Here is a 19438-nt window from a genome sequence, read left to right as displayed (position 1 = left end):
AGGCCTCCAGGTAATCCTCCTGCAGAAGGTTGCAGATCAGTTAAGGACGTGCAGGACACGCGGCCCACCAAGAAGTCTGGGACTTCCTACTTACCTCTCCTTTTTCATGTATAGGGACTTCTATTTTTGTCTTTCACTTAAATAGATGTGTATCTTAATGAAAATATTCTTGACAACAAGATGGAAATCCAGGCTGGGGCAGGAAATGAACCAAAAGTGTCTAGGACCCTGGGTTTAAAAACTGATGAGAAGAACTTGATGGGCCCCCACCATGGATCCTTCACAGCATCAGCAACCTCCTCCAGGAAGCTCGACAAGGGAAGTGCAATAAGCTCCTCCTGGGAAGCTTGGCCAAGAAGGGCAAAACCTTCCTCTAGTATCTGAACTTTGTGTACAGAAGTTGGAATAGGAATGGGAGGTGTGAATTACCCATAATTGTTTTAGAGGCTGTAAAAAGCAGGGTCTTCTCCAACCCAGCCTCAGCTTTACTTCCACAGTGCCTAGCTCCCAGGAATTCTAAAAGAAGTAAGATTGAGGATGGGGAGCTCCAACAAACTTGGGAGCTGCGGGCCACTTCACTTTGTCCTTCTCTCCTCATTCCGTCTCCTGAAACAATGACGACTTCAACAAGATCAAAAGCCTAAATGTCACAAGGGAAAGGGAAGAACACAAAATGCTTCTGCATTTATATTTGTGCGATAACATTTTTAGTTCTTCAAGAAACTTACATGGTTTGTGCCTTTCAGGATTGGATTGGGTGGTCCCTTAGGCTTCCATTGAAAAGGGCAGGAGATTTGGAAAGCCTAGGTCTTTTTCAGCAGCCAGTGAAGCATTAAATAGCTTGCCTGCCAAAACACTGAACTATTTGCAGGAATAACATGAGCCAGAACTGGTGGAAATTAAAATAACATAAGCCAGGTTTTAGGAAGCTCCCATTTGCCTCTGAACCACTGAATTTAATAATGGATGATTGGGTGGTTAGGTTAATGGATAAATGGATATGAGAGAGGAAATTTAAATCATATCTTTAATCCTTTTACTAGGAACCATTTTATATTAGGCGAGGATATAAACTTGTTCAATGAACAAAGAGAATTTAAAATAATAAATGCATTTGGTTAAAAAAATATTTAAAGATGTATCTTAAAAAACAAGTATTTCTCCCACTCCAGATCCCAGGACCCCAATTGTCACCAGAGTTAACAACTCTTACCATTTCTGGGGGTCTCCTTTAGCTATATTCACGTTTTATATACAGTTTTCAAAGTATACCTAACTCTTATGTCTTAAAGATTCATTAGGAAAGAGGGCATATTCATTTGGTGGGAAAGTAATTTATTCTCATCTACCCAAAATAATTTTTAAAAAGCTATCAGGAATTAAAAATAGAACCAATGAATATTTCTATTTCCAAAGAAAATGTGAAAGCAAGTTAAGGAGAAAGAGAAAAGATAGAACTTGGTAAAGTTGTCTTCAATAAAATACAATGATAATTTAAGAAACTGAGCCTGAGGATAGGAAAAGAGGAAGAGGTAAAGGGAGGAGATGGAAAAACATAGAAATATGAGGAATGGGAGAGAAGAAACAGAGAGTTCCAATTGTTAAAATAAAAAGTTTTACAAGCAAAGCACTTTTTTTTGTTTTGTTTTACAGGCAAGAAAAGTTGCAGGGAGGATGGTGTGACCTTTAAAAGAATACATCAAGACTACCAAGCTAATTAAACAGGATTGTGAGAGAGAAGGAGATGAGTAAATGCTTTTTGCTTTAAGGATTTAAGGGAAATTTCCCAGGACTGGCCAGGTGGACAGCAATCCAGGTTTGTAGAAACTCAGGGTGGACCCCAAGTGATTAGGGCCTGAATTCTGGAGCTAACACATTGGGCCAGGGGTAGCCATGCAGCCTAGAATGGAAACAACACATCACTATAAGTCAAGAATGGTGCCTGGCAGTGCCATTCTTGCCTGAGGGCATAGAGTTGAATCTTGCAGGGGAGGGCAGTCTATTGAGAAGCTGCATGGGTAGCAGATATCAGAGGAAATAAAAATAAAAGAACAGCAAAAAGAATGACTTACAGACAGGTTTTTTTGTGTTCTTAGATGAATAAGGTTTTCGTGACTCTCACAGAATACTTGAGTGCCCGAAAGCCCGCACGGCGGTGTGTTGAAAACTGCCGAGCCACACAAAGGAGTTTTTTTAACCACTCATTCATGCTTCTGGGAATAGCTCATGGCCAGACTGTGGACAGAGGGAACAACCAGGCGTCACCCATCAGGGGCTCACACGCTAGGCCCATTATAGCTGGCCTGGTCAGTGCCGGTTGGCCCTAGTGAACTCTACGCACTCTCAGTTCTGACGTCTGATGTCCACAAAGGAAGAGGCAGCTGTTCATTCCACGAATGGGGGCAGCACAAGACAGAAGGAACAGTTATAATTGTACTGACCAGGGCTCTGCTCATTAGAGCAAAGAATGGCACAGACCCCCCCATTGCCCCTGCAAGAAGATGGGTGTTGCCACGAAAGCCCCTGCTGTGCTGGGATCGTCCTTCCTTACCTCTCTCCAGGCATAGTATCTCTCTGCTTTAATGAGCATGTCCACCACAAGGCTATGGTTGCTCCTGGAGGCCACAGCCAGGGCAGTCTTTCCTTGCTAAAATTAAAAAAGAAAAAAAATTCAGGTGGTATGGCCTAGTGATTAGGAGCTCCAGTTTTGGAACAAGGGGGCCTGGGTTCAAATCTTGATTCTACCAGCCCATGCTGGGTAAACTTAGGCCAGTCCTTTGCTTCTTTGGGTCTTTATAACTACCCCACAGTGGAGTGGTCAGGGATATAAAGCCTTTACAACCTGTGCCACCCTGAATATTTCCTGGCCTCTTTTGCAGTTAGTTATGTGACCTAAATTCCGGCCAATGGTCTGTAAATAGAAGTGGGACATGCAACTTCTGGGAAGTATCTTTAAACAGAAGAGGGATGAATGGCATTTTCCTTCTTTTCTCCTCCCTCCTGAGTGGAATGTTGACATGATGGCAGGAGCCTGAACAGCCACTTTAGACCAGGAAGTAGAAGCCATGTTTTGAGGAGCATTGAGTAATAAGACCGAAAAGGGCTGGATCTTATTAAGAATAATATCAATAATGGCAACCCTGGTAATTCATAGGTCACTGGACCCCTAACTAGAATTTTTTTCTATTATACCATACTGCCTCTCACCAAGGGTGAGAGGTTTGAATCTTAAACAAATGGAATGATCAACAAGGGCTGTTCTGGACATAATTTTGGGAATGAACTGCCTGGAGCCCACATGGTATCTTAGACGAATTACAAAAAGGTACACTTTTCTCAAGATGGACAGAGCTCAAAGCCAGGGCATAGAGCTTTGCAAGCAGAATACTCTGGATTTCATAGAGTGCACCACTTCAACATCTAAATATTTTTCCCTGAGCAAACGATGGCGGTTCTCATTTGCTTTTCAAATGACCCATGAAGAATTTGCTCAGAAAACAATTAAAATTAATGGTCAGAAATGACCCAACAAGAAAAGTTCCAATCTTAGGAACCCTTATGGATCCAGAAATAGATCCCAAGTATTATCTTACATGGTTAGATATTTGCAACAAGTGCAATTCCCACCAATATAAATGATTTGGTTCTTAGTCTAGGCACTAAGACCCAGGAGAGCAGGAAAATTAGGGCTGAAAGTAATCAGCCTGTAATCAAAAGAGACAGTAATGAAATTAGGAAGAACTGCATTTTGCAGGCATTTAGCAAGCCTCTAATTGTATGCTGTCTACATTCTGGCTTGTAGAGCCATTTGAATCACTATAATTAGCCTGCTTTGAGAAGGCAGCATTCTGAAAGCCAGAGTTTCCAAGTTCAAAGGAAAATCTTCCTAGGGAATATATGCTGGAGTGAAAATCCAAACACTTCTACCCTTAGGGGTTGGGAGGTAGCGTGGATAGAAGGTTCTCTGAGAGCTTTTTGACACCTCAGGCCAAGAGGACAAGCAGAGAACAAGCTGCTGGGAAAGTCAAATTTATACCAAACTTTGGTTCCTTATTTCCTAACCAGACCCTAACATGGTCCTAGAAACACTTTTCTTTGGCAAAAAAAAAAAAAAATTGTGGGAGCCAATAGAAAAGATATTTTTTATTAATTAATTAACTATGTATTGGGTGCCAACTATGTGCCAGACCTTGAAAAGAAAGGAGAAGAAGGGAAATCTGGGAAAATCAAACCATGAGGCCCAGTAAACTGTGAGCTCTTGTTTTGAAAACAAAGTCAAATGGTAGCATTGACTGTGTTTACTGGAATATCTAGTCCACTAAGCACCAGGGACCCCAACATAAATCCCTGCCCAATGCTATAGATTTCATACCCACAGAGTGGCTTTGGGGGTATGAAGTATTCATGAAAAAGTGGAATAAATTACAAAACAACAGCATTAGAAAATACTAAGGCTAAATGTTAAACCAAATTAACCAGGCACACCTGGCGAAAGTGGTGGAATTCCACACAAGTGATAACATTATGGGTTGTGTTTTCCTTCCTTAAGCTTTTCTATGTGTTCTAAATTGTCCACAGTGGGCCTGTGTTACTTTTTTTTTTTTTTTTGAGATAGAGTTTCGCTCTTTCATCTAGGCTGGAGTGCATTGGCATGATCTCGGCTCACTGCAACCTCCTCCTTCCGGTTTCAAGTGATTCTTCTGCCTCAGCACCCCATGTAGCTGGGATTACAGGCGCCCACCACCACACCTGGCTGATTTGTGTATTTTTAGTAGAGACAGGGTTTCACCATGTTGGTCAGGCCGGTCTCGAACTCCTGACCTCATGATCTGCTCGCCTTGGCCTCCCAAAGTGCTGAGATTACAGGCGTGAGCCACCGTGCCCAGCCAGCCTGTGTTACTTTTTTTATGATCAGAAAAAAAAAAAAAACCTAATTTTAGAAACTGACACACAGAGAAAAGTAAAATAACATATAACTACTTTAGATGCTACGCATGTAAAATGGATGATTCTGAACTAGAGTAGGGTGGAGTCAGGCTTGCACTGTGAATTAGGGAGGTGCTGGTTATTGAACTGTTGGGTAAAAATAAGGAAGGGAAAACTGCACGTTTCGGAAGCAGTCATCTTTGCTGACAATTGTAGCAAAGCACCAGATGACAAAGCAGACACTACTTGGGTTTGAAGCCAGCTCTGCCGCTTACTATGCATGTGACCCAATGTCATCAGAATCTCTCCAATCTGCTCTTGAAAACTGGAGTAATTTTGTCCACCTCACTGAGATGTGAGGATTGAAGTAATGTGGCCTGCATGAGCACCTGACAGGGCTGTACCCAGGGGCCTCCCGTATAACATTCAGTAAAGCTGGAACCTAACACAGCTCTCTGACAACCCTCCGGAGGCTTAGCCTGCATTACTGCACCACTTGAAAGAAACAAAATTGTCCTTCTTTAAAAACAAGTTTACACAATAGCCAAAAGGTGGACGCAACCCAAATGTCCATCAATGGATGAATGAATAAACAAAATGTGGTATAGACATACAATGAAATGTTATTTAGCCTTAAAAAGAAATGAAATTCTGACACATGCTACAACATAGATAAACCTTGAAGACGTTATGCTAAGTGAACTAAGCCAGTCACAAAAAGGCAAATACCATGTGATTCCACTTATATTAGGTACTTAGAGTGGTCAAATTCATAGAAACAGAAAGTAGAATGGTGGTTCCCAGGGGCTGGGAGAAGGAAGAAATGGCGAGTTATTGAACAAGTGTAAAGTTTCACTTTTGCAAGATGAAAGTTTTGGAGACCAATTGCATAACAATGTGGATATACTTAACCATACTGACCTATATACATAAAAATGGTTAAGCAGTGTTTATGTATGTGTATTTTACCACAAATTTTTTAATTTAAAAAAAAAAACAAGTTTAGACATATGTAAAGTCATTCATTGCAGCTGTGTTTCTAAGAGCAAAACCTTAGGAACAACTTAAATGTCAATCAACTGAGGACTAGTTGAACAAGTTGTGATATGTCTGTGGTGCCATGCTATACTACGCAGCTCTAAAAAAAAAAAAAAAAAAAAGAATGAAGAAACTCTCCATGTAGTAATATCTCCACTTAATAATGCTAAAAAAAGCTAAATGCAGAACAGTATACTAGTTATAGGTATGCCATCAGTGTCCAAAAAGGATGGAGGAAGGGAATAAGAGTAAAATGTGTTTATGTTTGCCTGCATATGCATAAAAAACTCTGGAAGGAACAGAAATAATTTATAATAATGGATACATATAAGCAGGGTAGTATGGTAACCAGACAAGTAGGAACAGGGGTGGGTGGGAAATTTTTACTGTTAAACCCTTACTAATTATATTCTTTTATTTGGGGACCATATGAATCTATAATCTTTTCAGAATTTGAATTTAAAAACACATATTTGTTCTTCAGCGTAAAAATTCTTACTGACGTAGCTCAACCAAAATTGGGATATTCTACTGACTATGAAGACGCATGGTTTCTCCAGTTTGTGCCCATTTCACAAAGGATATTCCAATACCACTGCTCAAGGCTGACATCCAATGGGAAGGTCTTAGCAACCATCTCAGCTGAATGGAGTAAAGTCCATGCACTTACCTTGTCAACAGCCTTCAAGTCACAGCCTGCCTTCAGCAGGGTTTCCACCAGTTCCACATTTCCACAATCAGCAGCTACATGCAGAGGGGTTTGCTGCTTCTGCCATGAAATTAAGCGGGGATGCAAACTTGGACAGTGAAAAGACAAACGGAAAGTACAGCCATCCTATTTAGGCTCAAGGGAAAACACGGGTCGTACATTTTTTAATGGATACTGGGGCATTCATTGCAGTATTATTTGCAATAGTGAAAAACTGAAAGGAAATTACATGTTTAACAAGGAGACTCACTAGATAAATTTATGATACATCAATATATTGGAATAATAGGCAACCATTAAAAATTATTTTTTTAAAAAATGATTTCAATATTAGGTACCTAAAATAGTCAAATATATAGAGATAGAAAGTCGAATGGTCGTTCCCAGGAGCTGGAGGAGGAGGGAATGGGAAGTTATTGTTTAATAGATATAAAATTTCAGTTTGGGAAGATGAAAAATGTTCTGGAGATGGATGGTGGTGATATTATACCAAATGAATGTAATTAATGCTGCTGAACTGTACACTTAAGACGGTTAAAATGGTGGATTTTGTTATGTGTATTGTACTACAATAAAAATTATTTCGAAGATTTTTTGAAAATAAAAAATGCTTTTGATATAATGTTTGAAACTTTAGGAACTGATACTATCTAGTTGAGCTTGATTTAATGAAAAATACATATAGAGAAAGAGAACAAAATACAGTACAGGAAAATGTTAATGATAAGGTCTAGATGAAGGGATTAGAGTTTATTTTTATTGCCTTCTCAATGCATTTCTGTTCTCTAAATTTTCTACATTATAATGTATAAAGGAGTCCAAGACTTCTAATTTCCTTCTGGAGTAATCATTTTCCTATCAAGAGGATAAGAGTTTCAAAAGAAATATCTGAAATCACAAGAAAATCACCCATCTTAACCTCTCACCAAAAGGAATGCAGATGTGAAGAGATTTCTAAAATATTAGGGCAGAGAGGAGCCTTAGATGTGATCTAGCCCAACTCCTTAACCAGAAAGGGAGGCAACTACCCCAGTCTCACAGAGCTGGGCAATGGCATGTGGCCCACTACTCTTCCTACCAGAGCACAGGGCCAATATGCTGAGGATATTACCAAAAAACATTTATATATTTATTTATATTTTAATTTTTTTCTTAGAGACAGTTTCTTACTCTGTCACTCAGACTGAAGTGCAGTAGCATGATAGTAGCTCACTGTAACCTCGAACTCCTGGGCTCAAGCAATCCTCCTTTCTCAGTTTCCTGAGTAGCTGAGACTACACGCTCTACTAATTTGTTTTTTTTTTTTTTGTAGAGATGAAGTCTCACTATGTTGCCCAGGCTGGTTTCAAACTCCTGGCCTCAGGCAATCCTCCTATCTTGGCCACCCAAAGTGTTGGGATTGCAGGTGTGACCCAAAACACCTGGCCTCCAAAAAGCATTTCCTTTTTTTTTTTTCTTTCTTGAGATGGAGTCTCACTCTGTTGCCCAGGCTGAAGTGCAGTGGTGCGATCTCAGCTCACGACAACCTCCACCTCCTGGGTTCAAGCAATTCTTCTGCCTCAGTCTCCCAAGTAGCTGGGATTACAGGCACCCAGCTAATTTTTTGCATTTTTAGTAGAGACAGGGTTTCACTATGTTGGCCAGGCTTGTCTCAAACTCCTGACCTCGTGATCCGCCCGTCTCGGCCTCCCAAAGTGCTGGGATTACAGGCATGAGCCACTGCGCCCGGCCCCAAAAAGCATTTCTTAAAGACTCACCTTCAAATGGCAGTGTGTCTAGGTGTTTGTCATTCAAGACATTACACTTATACTGACAAACCTATCAAAGATCTGTACCAACATGGAACAGAGGTGAAAATGGAATGTATCAAATGCAACAAAACCCATTTTAGTAATACTGCTACAAGTCTAGAAGGCAGGAAATGCACTAAAACATTAAGAAGAGTTATCTTTCTTTGCTGGGGACTTCAAACACATTAAGTTTTTTTAGCTTATATTTTTAATTTTACATACATATTTTATATTTAAAATATAAAATTTCCTATTTTTTATGTGTATTCTTGGTCTAATAAAAAAATTAAAGTGAAGTCTGGTTCTGAAAAAGGATAGCAAGCCTAACAAACGCTCCTTCCCTAGAGTACATCTAGCCAGTTGTGTCAAAACCAATATCACATGTGAGCACGAAGCTCTGTCTCTGTATTTAGCAAAGATTTTGCCCATTGGGAAAGATTTTAGATATTAACATAGTTGAATACGTAAGTATATTTAATAACAAGAGGAGATTGGTTTTTTCCCCAGAAAAACTTTTGGGATAGGTAAAGGCAGGGGAGGAAGCTAGGTTCTCTGGAGGAGAGAAGGGACAGAAGTACAGGTAAATCTTCATTCAGCTCAGAGCAAAACTGAGCTCATAGGGGGGAATTGGAGGAGACTGCAGAGATCTGAGTCAATGCTCTGGTTTCACAGTGCATTAGGACAGGCAGGCATGCCCACTGCTCCGTGGCTTCTCCCTAGCCGGAGGGGCACCGCAGAGGCTCCTCTGGGAAGAGGCAGCCAGAAGGTCTCATCTGGCCTCAGGACCCTGGAAAGGCTCCTCTTCCCACTCCCCTACATATCCTGGAAGAGGGCAGGCCAGCCCCAGGAGAGCCCCAGAGAGCAGGCTCATTCAGTGCCACCCCCATTCCCTTCATCATTCCGTTGCGGCATTCCCATTTCCAGCCAGTGATGGATTACTTTAACGAGTCATTTGATTCTGCTCCAGTTGACTGAAATTGGGGTGATTTTTCTTCTATTCCAAGAGGCCTCTTTTGCCTTTAGGTAAAGAGAAGACACATTTACTATCTTTAATATAAAAACAAAGCTTCCTTCTTGTAGGGGAAAGGCTCCCTGCCAATTACAATATTTCACTCTGGGGGAGTGGCTTTTGATTTAAAGAGCCTCTGGCCATTTAGCTCTGAGCTACTGTTTTTCTGTCAAAAATGCTGGGCCTGGTAAACATGAAGGATTTAATCACGCACTGGCTGAACTCCAGTTGTGCGGCTGAGAAAGACGAAAGTATGTGTGTGGTCATGGGGATGGAGTGAGAGTTACAGAAGGAAAAGGATAAAAAGGATGCACATGTTCCTCCCAGGAATTTTTAGGTACCTTGAACTTGATCAAAACTCCCCATAAACACACACTGTGTTGAAACTAAGAAAAGAGACCCTCCAGGTTCTGATTTGCCTGGCTTACCTGATTTAAGATGTCAATATCATGCTGTGCACTTAATAAACTGTTTACAACCGTGATGTGGTTGTTGATAACAGCTAAATGAAGAGGGGACTCCTTAGGCTGCAGAGAGAAATAAAAATTTCAAATCTAGAAGGTTCTGGCTTCAACATTCAAATCAAAAAGCAACTCATTTCAGCAGCTATTTCCTGATGATCTCCCAAGTACTGAAACTGCCCATCCCAGTGGTGACCTTTAGTAAGTGTTCGGCATTTACTGTCATCCCAAGGCTTTGAAACACACGAGCTCCCCAGCAATCAGCCCACCCCCTTTGCTCTTTCTGGAACAACATACTAAGCACCTACTATGGGCCAAGCTCTTTTCAGGTTGCTAGGGATTTAGAGGAATCTTCCAATCTGGTCGGGTAAGCAAATATTAATTTTTTTAAGTCACACAAATACAGTATACAATTAAGTGCTTTGGAAGTAGAAGAGCCAGTGTGGGGATAGGGGGAAGGCTGACCTTTCAGGAGGTCAGAAAAGACTTTTCTGAAGAACTGAAAAATATGTTAAATAGGCTGAACCACAGGACTTCTCAGAGCCTTCAAAAAGCTAAAGGGCAATAAGAGTAGCCACAAGGGCAAAATCGTTGCACATTTGGAATTTCCTGAATTGATTTGCTCTGTAGCCCCGACTCCTTAGTGTGCCCTGTAGGACTGGTGTCCCCCTTACTCAGGGGCACCATCCTCATGCTCAGCTCTCCCCGCATAGAGTCCAGCCACAGGGTGGTCACCAAGCCCTCTGCAGCCTGCTCTCCTGTTCTCCTTTGTGGCTAAACCACCTGTCTTCCCCGCCACAGCCCTTCATGGAGCCCCCGGCCCCTCTCACTTATCCTGACCACTGGCTTCTTACCCGGCCCTGCTAGGCCGCAGGGCCTATGTCTACCCCCAACACTTTGCCTCCAGGCTCCCGTGCTGCTGCACTGGCCTGTGGAGACATGAGAGGAGACATGCCTCCAGGAGTAGAGACAGCAGCTGAGAGGGGGGAAAAGGGAGAGAAGAAGCAACGAAGGGAAGTGAGGGCAGAAGCGATTAAGGCATGAGAGAGAGGGAGGTGAGGGGCATCCAGCATGATAAGGGGGGGGGCACCAGGGGAAGGTGGACAGGGGTGTGATAGCAAGGGCTGAAGATCCAGTGACACTGGGCAGATCAGGAGCCGAGCTGAGTGTGGAGCGAGTGGCAGAAGGGAACAGGCGCCTACGAGGGTGAGTGATTAGGACATGTGCAGTGTCGCTCAAGTGGAATAGCTGATACTAATGATACGCATCAGACACACTCAGCACATTCTGATCGTGGTGCTTATTACACACTTACTTCCCCAACTGTTTCTTTTATTTTTTTTTTCAGAGATGGGGTCTTACTCTATTGCCCAGGCTAGAGGGCAGTGGAGCCATCGCCATTCACTGTAACCTGAAACTCCTGGGTTCAAGCGAACCTCCCACCTCAGCCTCCCAAGTAGCTGGGGCTACAGGCATGCACCACCGTGCCTGGCTAATTTTTAAATTTTTGTAGAGATGGGGTCTTGCCATGTTGCCCAGGCTGCCCTAACAGTTTATACTCTGTTTTAAACACCAGGCTGACAGTTTTTCAGAAACCACGTCAATAACCCTAGACATTTGATCTCATATTCCCCACTTCATACATGAGACACAAAGAGGATCAGTAACTTCCACAAGGCCATGCAGCAAGGAAGTGGCAGAGACAGGACTTGAACCCAGACCTTTCTGACTCTATCATCTGCACCAGGCTCTGTCTCAGGAGATGGGGGTAGATGGATGGAAGAGAGACCATAGTGAGTTGGCAAGAGTGTCACCAGCAGATGGAGGGAGGGGAGACGAGGGGACAGATAGAAGACCACAGCTGAGTAAGTCAGAGACTGTCGGAGGCCAGCAAGGGTCAAGGCAGACAGATGATGTGAGTGGGGCTATGGGAGCAGCATGAAAGGAAGAATTTCTGTGTAGGTCTCTTCTGCCCAGGAATAACCTCCCTGAGGCACTGAGCGTGAAAAACGAGAAAGCATCCCACATTGCAAAGAAGTGGGCATTGGCCTTCTTGCCGGGGCCACCTACCTTGCAGGGGCCCAGCTCCTCCTGAGAAACAGGAAGTGTCTTTGGACTGAACCAGGTAAGTTCAGAGCCAATTCCCCCAACACCATGTTCCAAAAACTATCTGACATGGTTTAAATCACATCCCTCCTCTTGAGTTAATACAATAAATAGTAATGGCTCAGCAAGATCAGAGGAAATCATATTCTCAATGGAGAAATGAAAATAGAGTGGAAAAATAGAGGCATGTTTCTTGTTTAATTCCAGCACAGAGGGCCTTTGTTAATTCTGCCAAAGCCAATTCAAACGTCAGAAAACCTAAATCAGTATAAAGAATTGACTTTCAAAAGAAAAACAAGAACATTCAGTGAAGGGAGAAAAATGATCACTCTTCTTGATATGTACAGCTGCTTCATTATTTTCCCAGACTGATAAAATTAATACAAGAGTAATGGCATCTCTAGACATATGAGAAAGCTTTTTTGCAGCAAATACAAATATTTAAAACACAAAGATTTCATTTTGTTCAGGAACTTCAATGACTTTCTAAAATTCATCCCTCGGATTTTATTTCTCAAGATTAAGACTCTTAGTTTGGCAGGATATGAAATTCTGGGTTGAAAATTCTTTTCTTTAAGAATGTTGAATATTGGCCCCCACTCTCTTCTGGCTTGTAGGGTTTCTGCCGAGAGATCCGCTGTTAGTCTGATGGGCTTCCCTTTGATGGTAACCCGACCTTTCTCTCTGGCTGCCCTTAACATTTTTTCCTTCATTTCAACTTTGGTGAATCTGACAATTATGTGTCTTGGAGTTGCTCTTCTCGAGGAGTATCTTTGTGGCGTTCTCTGTATTTCCTGAATCTGAATGTTGGCCTGCCTTGCTAGATTGGGGAAGTTCTCCTGGATAATATCCTGCAGAGTGTTTTCCAACTTGTTTCCATTCTCCCCGTCACTTTCAGGTACACCAATCAGACGTAGATTTGGTCTTTTCACATAGTCCCACATTTCTTGGAGGCTTTGCTCGTTTCTTTTTATTCTTTTTTCTCTAAACTTCCCTTCTCGCTTCATTTCATTCATTTCATCTTCCAGGGCTGATACCCTTTCTTCCATTTGATCGCATCGACTCCTGAGGCTTCTGCATTCTTCACGTAGTTCTCGAGCCTTGGTTTTCAGCTCCATCAGCTCCTTTAAGCACTTCTCTGTATTGGTTATTCTAGTTATACATTCTTCTAAATTTTTTTCAAAGTTTTCAACTTCTTTGCCTTTGGTTTGAATATCCTCCCGTAGCTCGGAGTAATTTGATCGTCTGAAGCCTTCTTCTCTCAGCTCGTCAAAGTCATTCTCCGTCCAGCTTTGTTCCGTTGCTGGTGAGGAACTGCGTTCCTTTGGAGGAGGAGACGTACTCTGGTTTTTAGAGTTTCCAGTTTTTCTGCTCTGTTTTTTCCCCATCTTTGTGGTTTTATCTACTTTTCGTCTTTGATGATGGTGATGTACAGATGGGTTTTTGGTGTGGATGTCCTTTCTGTTAGTTTTCCTTCTAACAGACAGAACCCTCAGCTGCAGGTCTGTTGGAGTACCTGGCCGGCCCTGTGAGGTGTCAGTCTGCCCCTGCTGGGGGGTGCCTCCCAGTTAGGCTGCTCGGGGGTCAGGGGTCAGGGACCCACTTGAGGAGGCAGTCAGCCGGTTCTCAGATCTCCAGCTGCGTGCTGGGAGAACCACTGCTCTCCTCACAGCTGTCAGACAGGGACATTTAAGTCCTAAGCTTCATAAATGAAGGAGAAATAAAATACTTTACAGACAAGCAAATGCTGAGAGATTTTGTCACCACCAGGCCTGCCCTAAAAGAGCTCCTGAAGGAAGCGCTAAACATGGAAAGGCACAACCGGTACCAGCCACTGCAAAATCATACCGAAATGTAAAGACCATTGAGACTAGGAAGAGTCTGCATCAACTAACGAGAAAAATATCCAGCTAACATCATAATGGCAGGATCAGATTCACACATAACAATATTAACTTTAAATGTAAATGGACTAAATGCTCCAATTAAAAGACACAGACTGGCAAATTGGATAAAGACTCAAGACCCATCAGTGTGCTGTATTCAGGAAACCCATCTCACGTGCAGAGACACACATAGGCTCAAAATAAAAGGATGGAGGAAGATCTACCAAGCAAATGGAAAACAAAAAAAGGCAGGGGTTGCAATCCTAGTCTCTGATAAAACAGACTTTAAACCAACAAAGATCAAAAGAGACAAAGAAGGCCATTACATAATGGTGAAGGGATTAATTCAACAAGAAGAGCTAACTATCCTAAATATATATGCACCCAATACAGGAGCACCCAGATTCATAAAGCAAGTCCTGAGTGACCTACAAAGAGACTTAGACTCCCACACATTAATAATGGGAGACTTTAACACACCACTGTCAACATTAGACAGATCAACGAGACAGAAAGTCAACAAGGATACCCAGGAATTGAACTCAGCTCTGCACCAAGCGGACCTAATAGACATCTACAGAACTCTCCACCCCAAATCAACAGAATATACATTTTTTTCAGCACCACACCACACCTATTCCAAAATTGACCATATACTTGGAAGTAAAGCTCTCCTCAATAAATGTAAAAGAACAGAAATTGTAACAAACTGTCTCTCAGATCACAGTGCAATCAAGCTAGAACTGAGGATTAAGAATCTCACTCAAAACCACTCAACTACGTGGAAACTGAACAACCTGCTCCTGAATGACTACTGGGTACATCACGAAATGAAGGCAGAAATAAAGATGTTCTTTGAAACCAACGAGAACCAAGACACAACATACCAGAATCTCTGGGACGCATTCAAAGCAGTGTGTAGAGGGAAATTTATAGCACTAAATGCCCACAAGAGAAAGCAGGAAAGATCCAAAATTGACACCCTAACATCACAATTAAAAGAACTAGAAAAGGAAGAGCAAACACATTCAAAAGCTAGCAGAAGGCAAGAAATAACTAAAATCAGAGCAGAACTGAAGGAAATAGAGACACAAAAAACCCTTCAAAAAATCAATGAATCCAGGAGCTGGTTTTTTGAAAGGATCAACAAAATTGATAGACCGCTAGCAAGATTAATAAAGAAAAAAAGAGAGAAGAATCAAATAGATGCAATAAAAAATGATAAAGGGGATATCACCACCGATCCCACAGAAATACAAACTACCATCAGAGAATATTACAAACACCTCTATGCAAATAAACTAGAAAATCTAGAAGAAATGGATAAATTCCTCAACACATACACCCTCCCAAGACTAAACCAGGAAGAAGTTGAATCTCTGAATAGACCAATAACAGGAGCTGAAATTGTGGCAATAATCAATAGCTTACCAACCAAAAAAAGTCCAGGACCAGATGGGTTCACAGCCGAATTCTACCAGAGGTACAAGGAGGAGCTGGTACCATTCCTTCTGAAACTATTCCAATCAATAGAAAAAGAGGGAATCCTCCCTAACTCATTTTATGAGGCCAGCATCATCCTGATACCAAAGCCTGGCAGAGACACAACAAAAAAAGAGAATTTTAGACCAATATCCTTGATGAACATTGATGCAAAAATCCTCAATAAAATACTGGCAAACAGAATCCAGCAGCACATCAAAAAGCTTATCCACCATGATCAAGTGGGCTTCATCCCTGGGATGCAAGGCTGGTTCAATATACGCAAATCAATAAATGTAATCCAGCATATAAACAGAACCAAAGACAAAAACCACATGATTATCTCAATAGATGCAGAAAAGGCCTTTGACAAAATTCAACAACCCTTCATGCTAAAAACTCTCAATAAATTAGGAATTGATGGGACGTATCTCAAAATAATGGGAGCTATTTATGACAAACCCACAGCCAATATCGTACTGAATGGGCAAAAACTGGAAGCATTCCCTTTGAAAACTGGCACAAGACAGGGATGCCCTCTCTCGCCACTACTATTCAACATAGTGTTGGAAGTTCTGGCCAGGGCAATTAGGCAGGAGAAGGAAATCAAGGGTATTCAATTAGGAAAAGAGGAAGTCAAATTGTCCTTGTTTGCAGATGACATGATAGTATATCTAGAAAACCCCATTGTCTCAGCCCAAAATCTCCTTAAGCTGATAAGCAACTTCAGCAAAGTCTCAGGATACAAAATCAATGTGCAAAAATCACAAGCATTCTTATACATCAATAACAGACAAACAGAGAGCCAAATCATGAGTGAACTCCCATTCACAATTGCTTCCAAGAGAATAAAATACCTAGGAATCCAACTTACAAGGGATGTGAAAGACCTCTTCAAGGAGAACTACAAACCACTGCTCAAGGAAATAAAAGAGGATACAAACAAATGGAAGAACATTCCATGCTCATGGGTAGGAAGAATCAATATCATGAAAATGGCCATACTGCCCAAGGTAATTTACAGATTCAATGCCATCCCCATCAAGCTACCAATGACTTTCTTCACAGAATTGGAAAAAACTACTTTAAAGTTCATATGGAACCAAAAAAGAGCCCGCATCGCCAAGTCAATCCTAAGCCAAAAGAACAAAGCTGGAGGCATCACACTACCTGACTTCAAACTATACTACAAGGCTACAGTAACCAAAACAGCATGGTACTGGTACCAAAACAGAGATATAGATCAATGGAACAGAACAGAGCCGTCAGAAATAATGCCACATATCTACAACTATCTGATCTTTGACAAACCTGACAAAAACAAGAAATGGGGAAAGGATTCCCTATTTCATAAATGGTGCTGGGAAAACTGGCTAGCCATATGTAGAAAGCTGAAACTGGATCCCTTCCTTACACCTTATACAAAAATCAATTCAAGATGGATTAAAGACTTAAATGTTAGACCTAAAACCATAAAAACCCTAGAAGAAAACCTAGGCATTACCATTCAGGACATAGGCATGGGCAAGGACTTCATGTCTAAAACACCAAAAGCAATGGCAACAAAAGCCAAAATTGACAAATGGGATCTAATTAAACTAAAGAGCTTCTGCACAGCAAAGGAAACTACCATGAGAGTGAACAGGCAACCTACAAAATGGGAGAACATTTTCGCAACCTACTCATCTGACAAAGGGCTAATATCCAGAATCTACAATGAACTCCAACAAATTTACAAGAAAAAAACAAACAACCCCATCAAAAAGTGGGCGAAGGACATGAACAGACACTTCTCAAAAGAAGACATTTATGCAGCCAAAAAACACATGAAAAAATGCTCACCATCACTGGCCATCAGAGAAATGCAAATCAAAACCACAATGAGATACCATCTCACACCAGTTAGAATGGCAATCATTAAAAAGTCAGGAAACAACAGGTGCTGGAGAGGATGTGGAGAAATAGGAACACTTTTACACTGTTGGTGGGACTGTAAACTAGTTCAACCCTTGTGGAAGTCAGTGTGGCGATTCCTCAGGGATCTAGAACTAGAAATTCCATTCGACCCAGCCATCCCATTACTGGGTATATACCCAAAGGACTATAAATCATGCTGCTATAAAGACACATGCACACGTATGTTTATTGCGGCATTATTCACAATAGCAAAGACTTGGAACCAACCCAAATGTCCAACAATGATAGACTGGATTAAGAAAATGTGGCACATATACACCATGGAATACTATGCAGCCATAAAAAATGATGAGTTCACGTCCTTTGTAGGGACATGGATGAAATTGGAAATCATCATTCTCAGTAAACTATCGCAAGAACAAAAAACCAAACACCGCATATTCTCACTCATAGGTGGGAATTGAACAATGAGAACACATGGACACAGGAAGGGGAACATCACACTTCGGGGACTGTTGTGGGGTTGGGGGAGGGGGGAGGGATAGCATTGGGAGATATACCTAATGCTAGATGACAAGTTGGTGGGTGCAGCGCACCAGCATGGCACATGCATACATATGTAACTTACCTGCACATTGCGCACATGTACCATAAAACCTAAAGTATAATAATGATGATAATAATAATAATAATAATAAAAGAAAGAAAAAAAAAAAATTAAATCCAAGAAAAAAAAATAAAATAAAAAAAAAAAAAAAAAAAAAAGATTAAGACTCAGCCTCCAAAAGAAGTCAGCCAGCCTTCCCAGAAAGAATTCCTCCCTTGTGGAACATCTCATCTCCTACACGTATCTGCAAGGGGCATCTCCCTGGCACAGCCAACCTCACGGCGCCAGGACCAAAGCCCGTGTCATTGGAATAAACTCACTTCCACTTTCTGGTGCAGATCAACGTTCTCACTGAGAAGAAAGTTGACAAGGGATGCATGGCCGTTCCTGGTTGCTATCTGCAAACTGCTGATACTGAGCTGCAAGAGACGATAGAGAGGTCAGGGAGGAACTACCATTATAATTCAGCATGTTTTCTGGTGTTTATGACATGGTAATCAGTTAATACAATGAAATAGTACAACTGCAGTCGTGCATCATGTAACAGTGATTTGGTCAATGACAGACCTGCAGTGGTCCCGTAAGATTACAATGGAACTGAAAAATTCCTATGGCACAAGTACTTAACTATGTTACTACGTTACTATGCTGTACAGGTTTGTAGCCTAGGAGCAATAGATATACCATATAGTGTGTTGTAGGCTGTACCATCTAGGTTTGTGTAAGTACACTCTATTTATGTTTACACAACGAAATCAGGCATTCCTCATAACATATCCCTGTCATTCACAGATGCATGGCTGTATTTAAAAAAGAAAATCTGGCTGGGCACAGTGGCTCATGCCTGTAATTCCAGCACTTTGGAAGGCCAACGCCGGTAGATCACTTGAGCCCAGGAGTTTGAGATCAGCCCTGGCAACATGGTGAAACCTTGTCTCTACAAAAATTAGCTGGGCTTGGTGGTGTGTCCCTGTGGTCCCAGGTACTCAGGAGGCTGAGACTGAGGTGGGAGGATGGTTTGAGCCTGGGAGGCAAAGATTGCAGTGAGCCAAGATCATGCCACTGCACTCCAGCCTGGGCAACAGAGTGAGACCCAGTCTCTGAATAAATAAATAGAAAATCCATGTGTTTTTAATTACTGGGGTGAAGGGGAGCTATTATTATGCTGGTACAAAAGCAATTGTGGTTTTTGCCTAATGTTTTTTTCTAAGTGTCTCCCATAAAAGTGTCAGAGCCCTAGGGAACATGTGTGCAACAGACTGAATGTTTGTGTCCCTCCCAAAATTCATATGTTGAAACTCTAATGTCAATGTGATGATGATAGGAGGTGGGGACTTTCGGAGGTTATTAGGTAATTCATTGTTGACTGATTAATTGTAAGACTGCTACAAAGTATTTGCAGGTCTTTCAAATAAGGATGCTGCTGGAAATTGCTTTCCCGCAATTGTTGCATCAGTATCTTCTGTCCCACAATCTCTGCAATATAACCTTGCCACTCCCCTCATCA

At 41.7% G+C, this 19438-nt stretch overlaps 1 protein-coding gene across 4 annotated transcripts in view; it reads right to left on the bottom strand.

The window, feature by feature from the left end:
• The window catches only part of ANKDD1B (ankyrin repeat and death domain containing 1B), a 61834-nt gene that overhangs the window by 7901 nt on the left and 34495 nt on the right, over nucleotides 1–19438 (bottom strand). For all 4 annotated transcript variants that reach the window (XM_054488544.2, XM_063664913.1, XM_063664914.1 and 1 more), the window contains 4 exons: nucleotides 18252–18350; nucleotides 9901–9999; nucleotides 6635–6733; nucleotides 2552–2647 (listed from right to left, as the gene is read on the bottom strand). In XM_054488544.2, the coding sequence (XP_054344519.1) occupies nucleotides 2552–2647; nucleotides 6635–6733; nucleotides 9901–9999; nucleotides 18252–18350 (393 nt within the window). The remainder of the gene's footprint in view (nucleotides 1–2551; nucleotides 2648–6634; nucleotides 6734–9900; nucleotides 10000–18251; nucleotides 18351–19438) is intronic.

Source organism: Pongo pygmaeus, chromosome 4 (genome assembly GCF_028885625.2).
Source record: "Pongo pygmaeus isolate AG05252 chromosome 4, NHGRI_mPonPyg2-v2.0_pri, whole genome shotgun sequence".
Classification (NCBI taxonomy): domain Eukaryota; kingdom Metazoa; phylum Chordata; class Mammalia; order Primates; family Hominidae; genus Pongo; species Pongo pygmaeus.
This window is presented reverse-complemented; position numbering and strand designations above follow the sequence as displayed.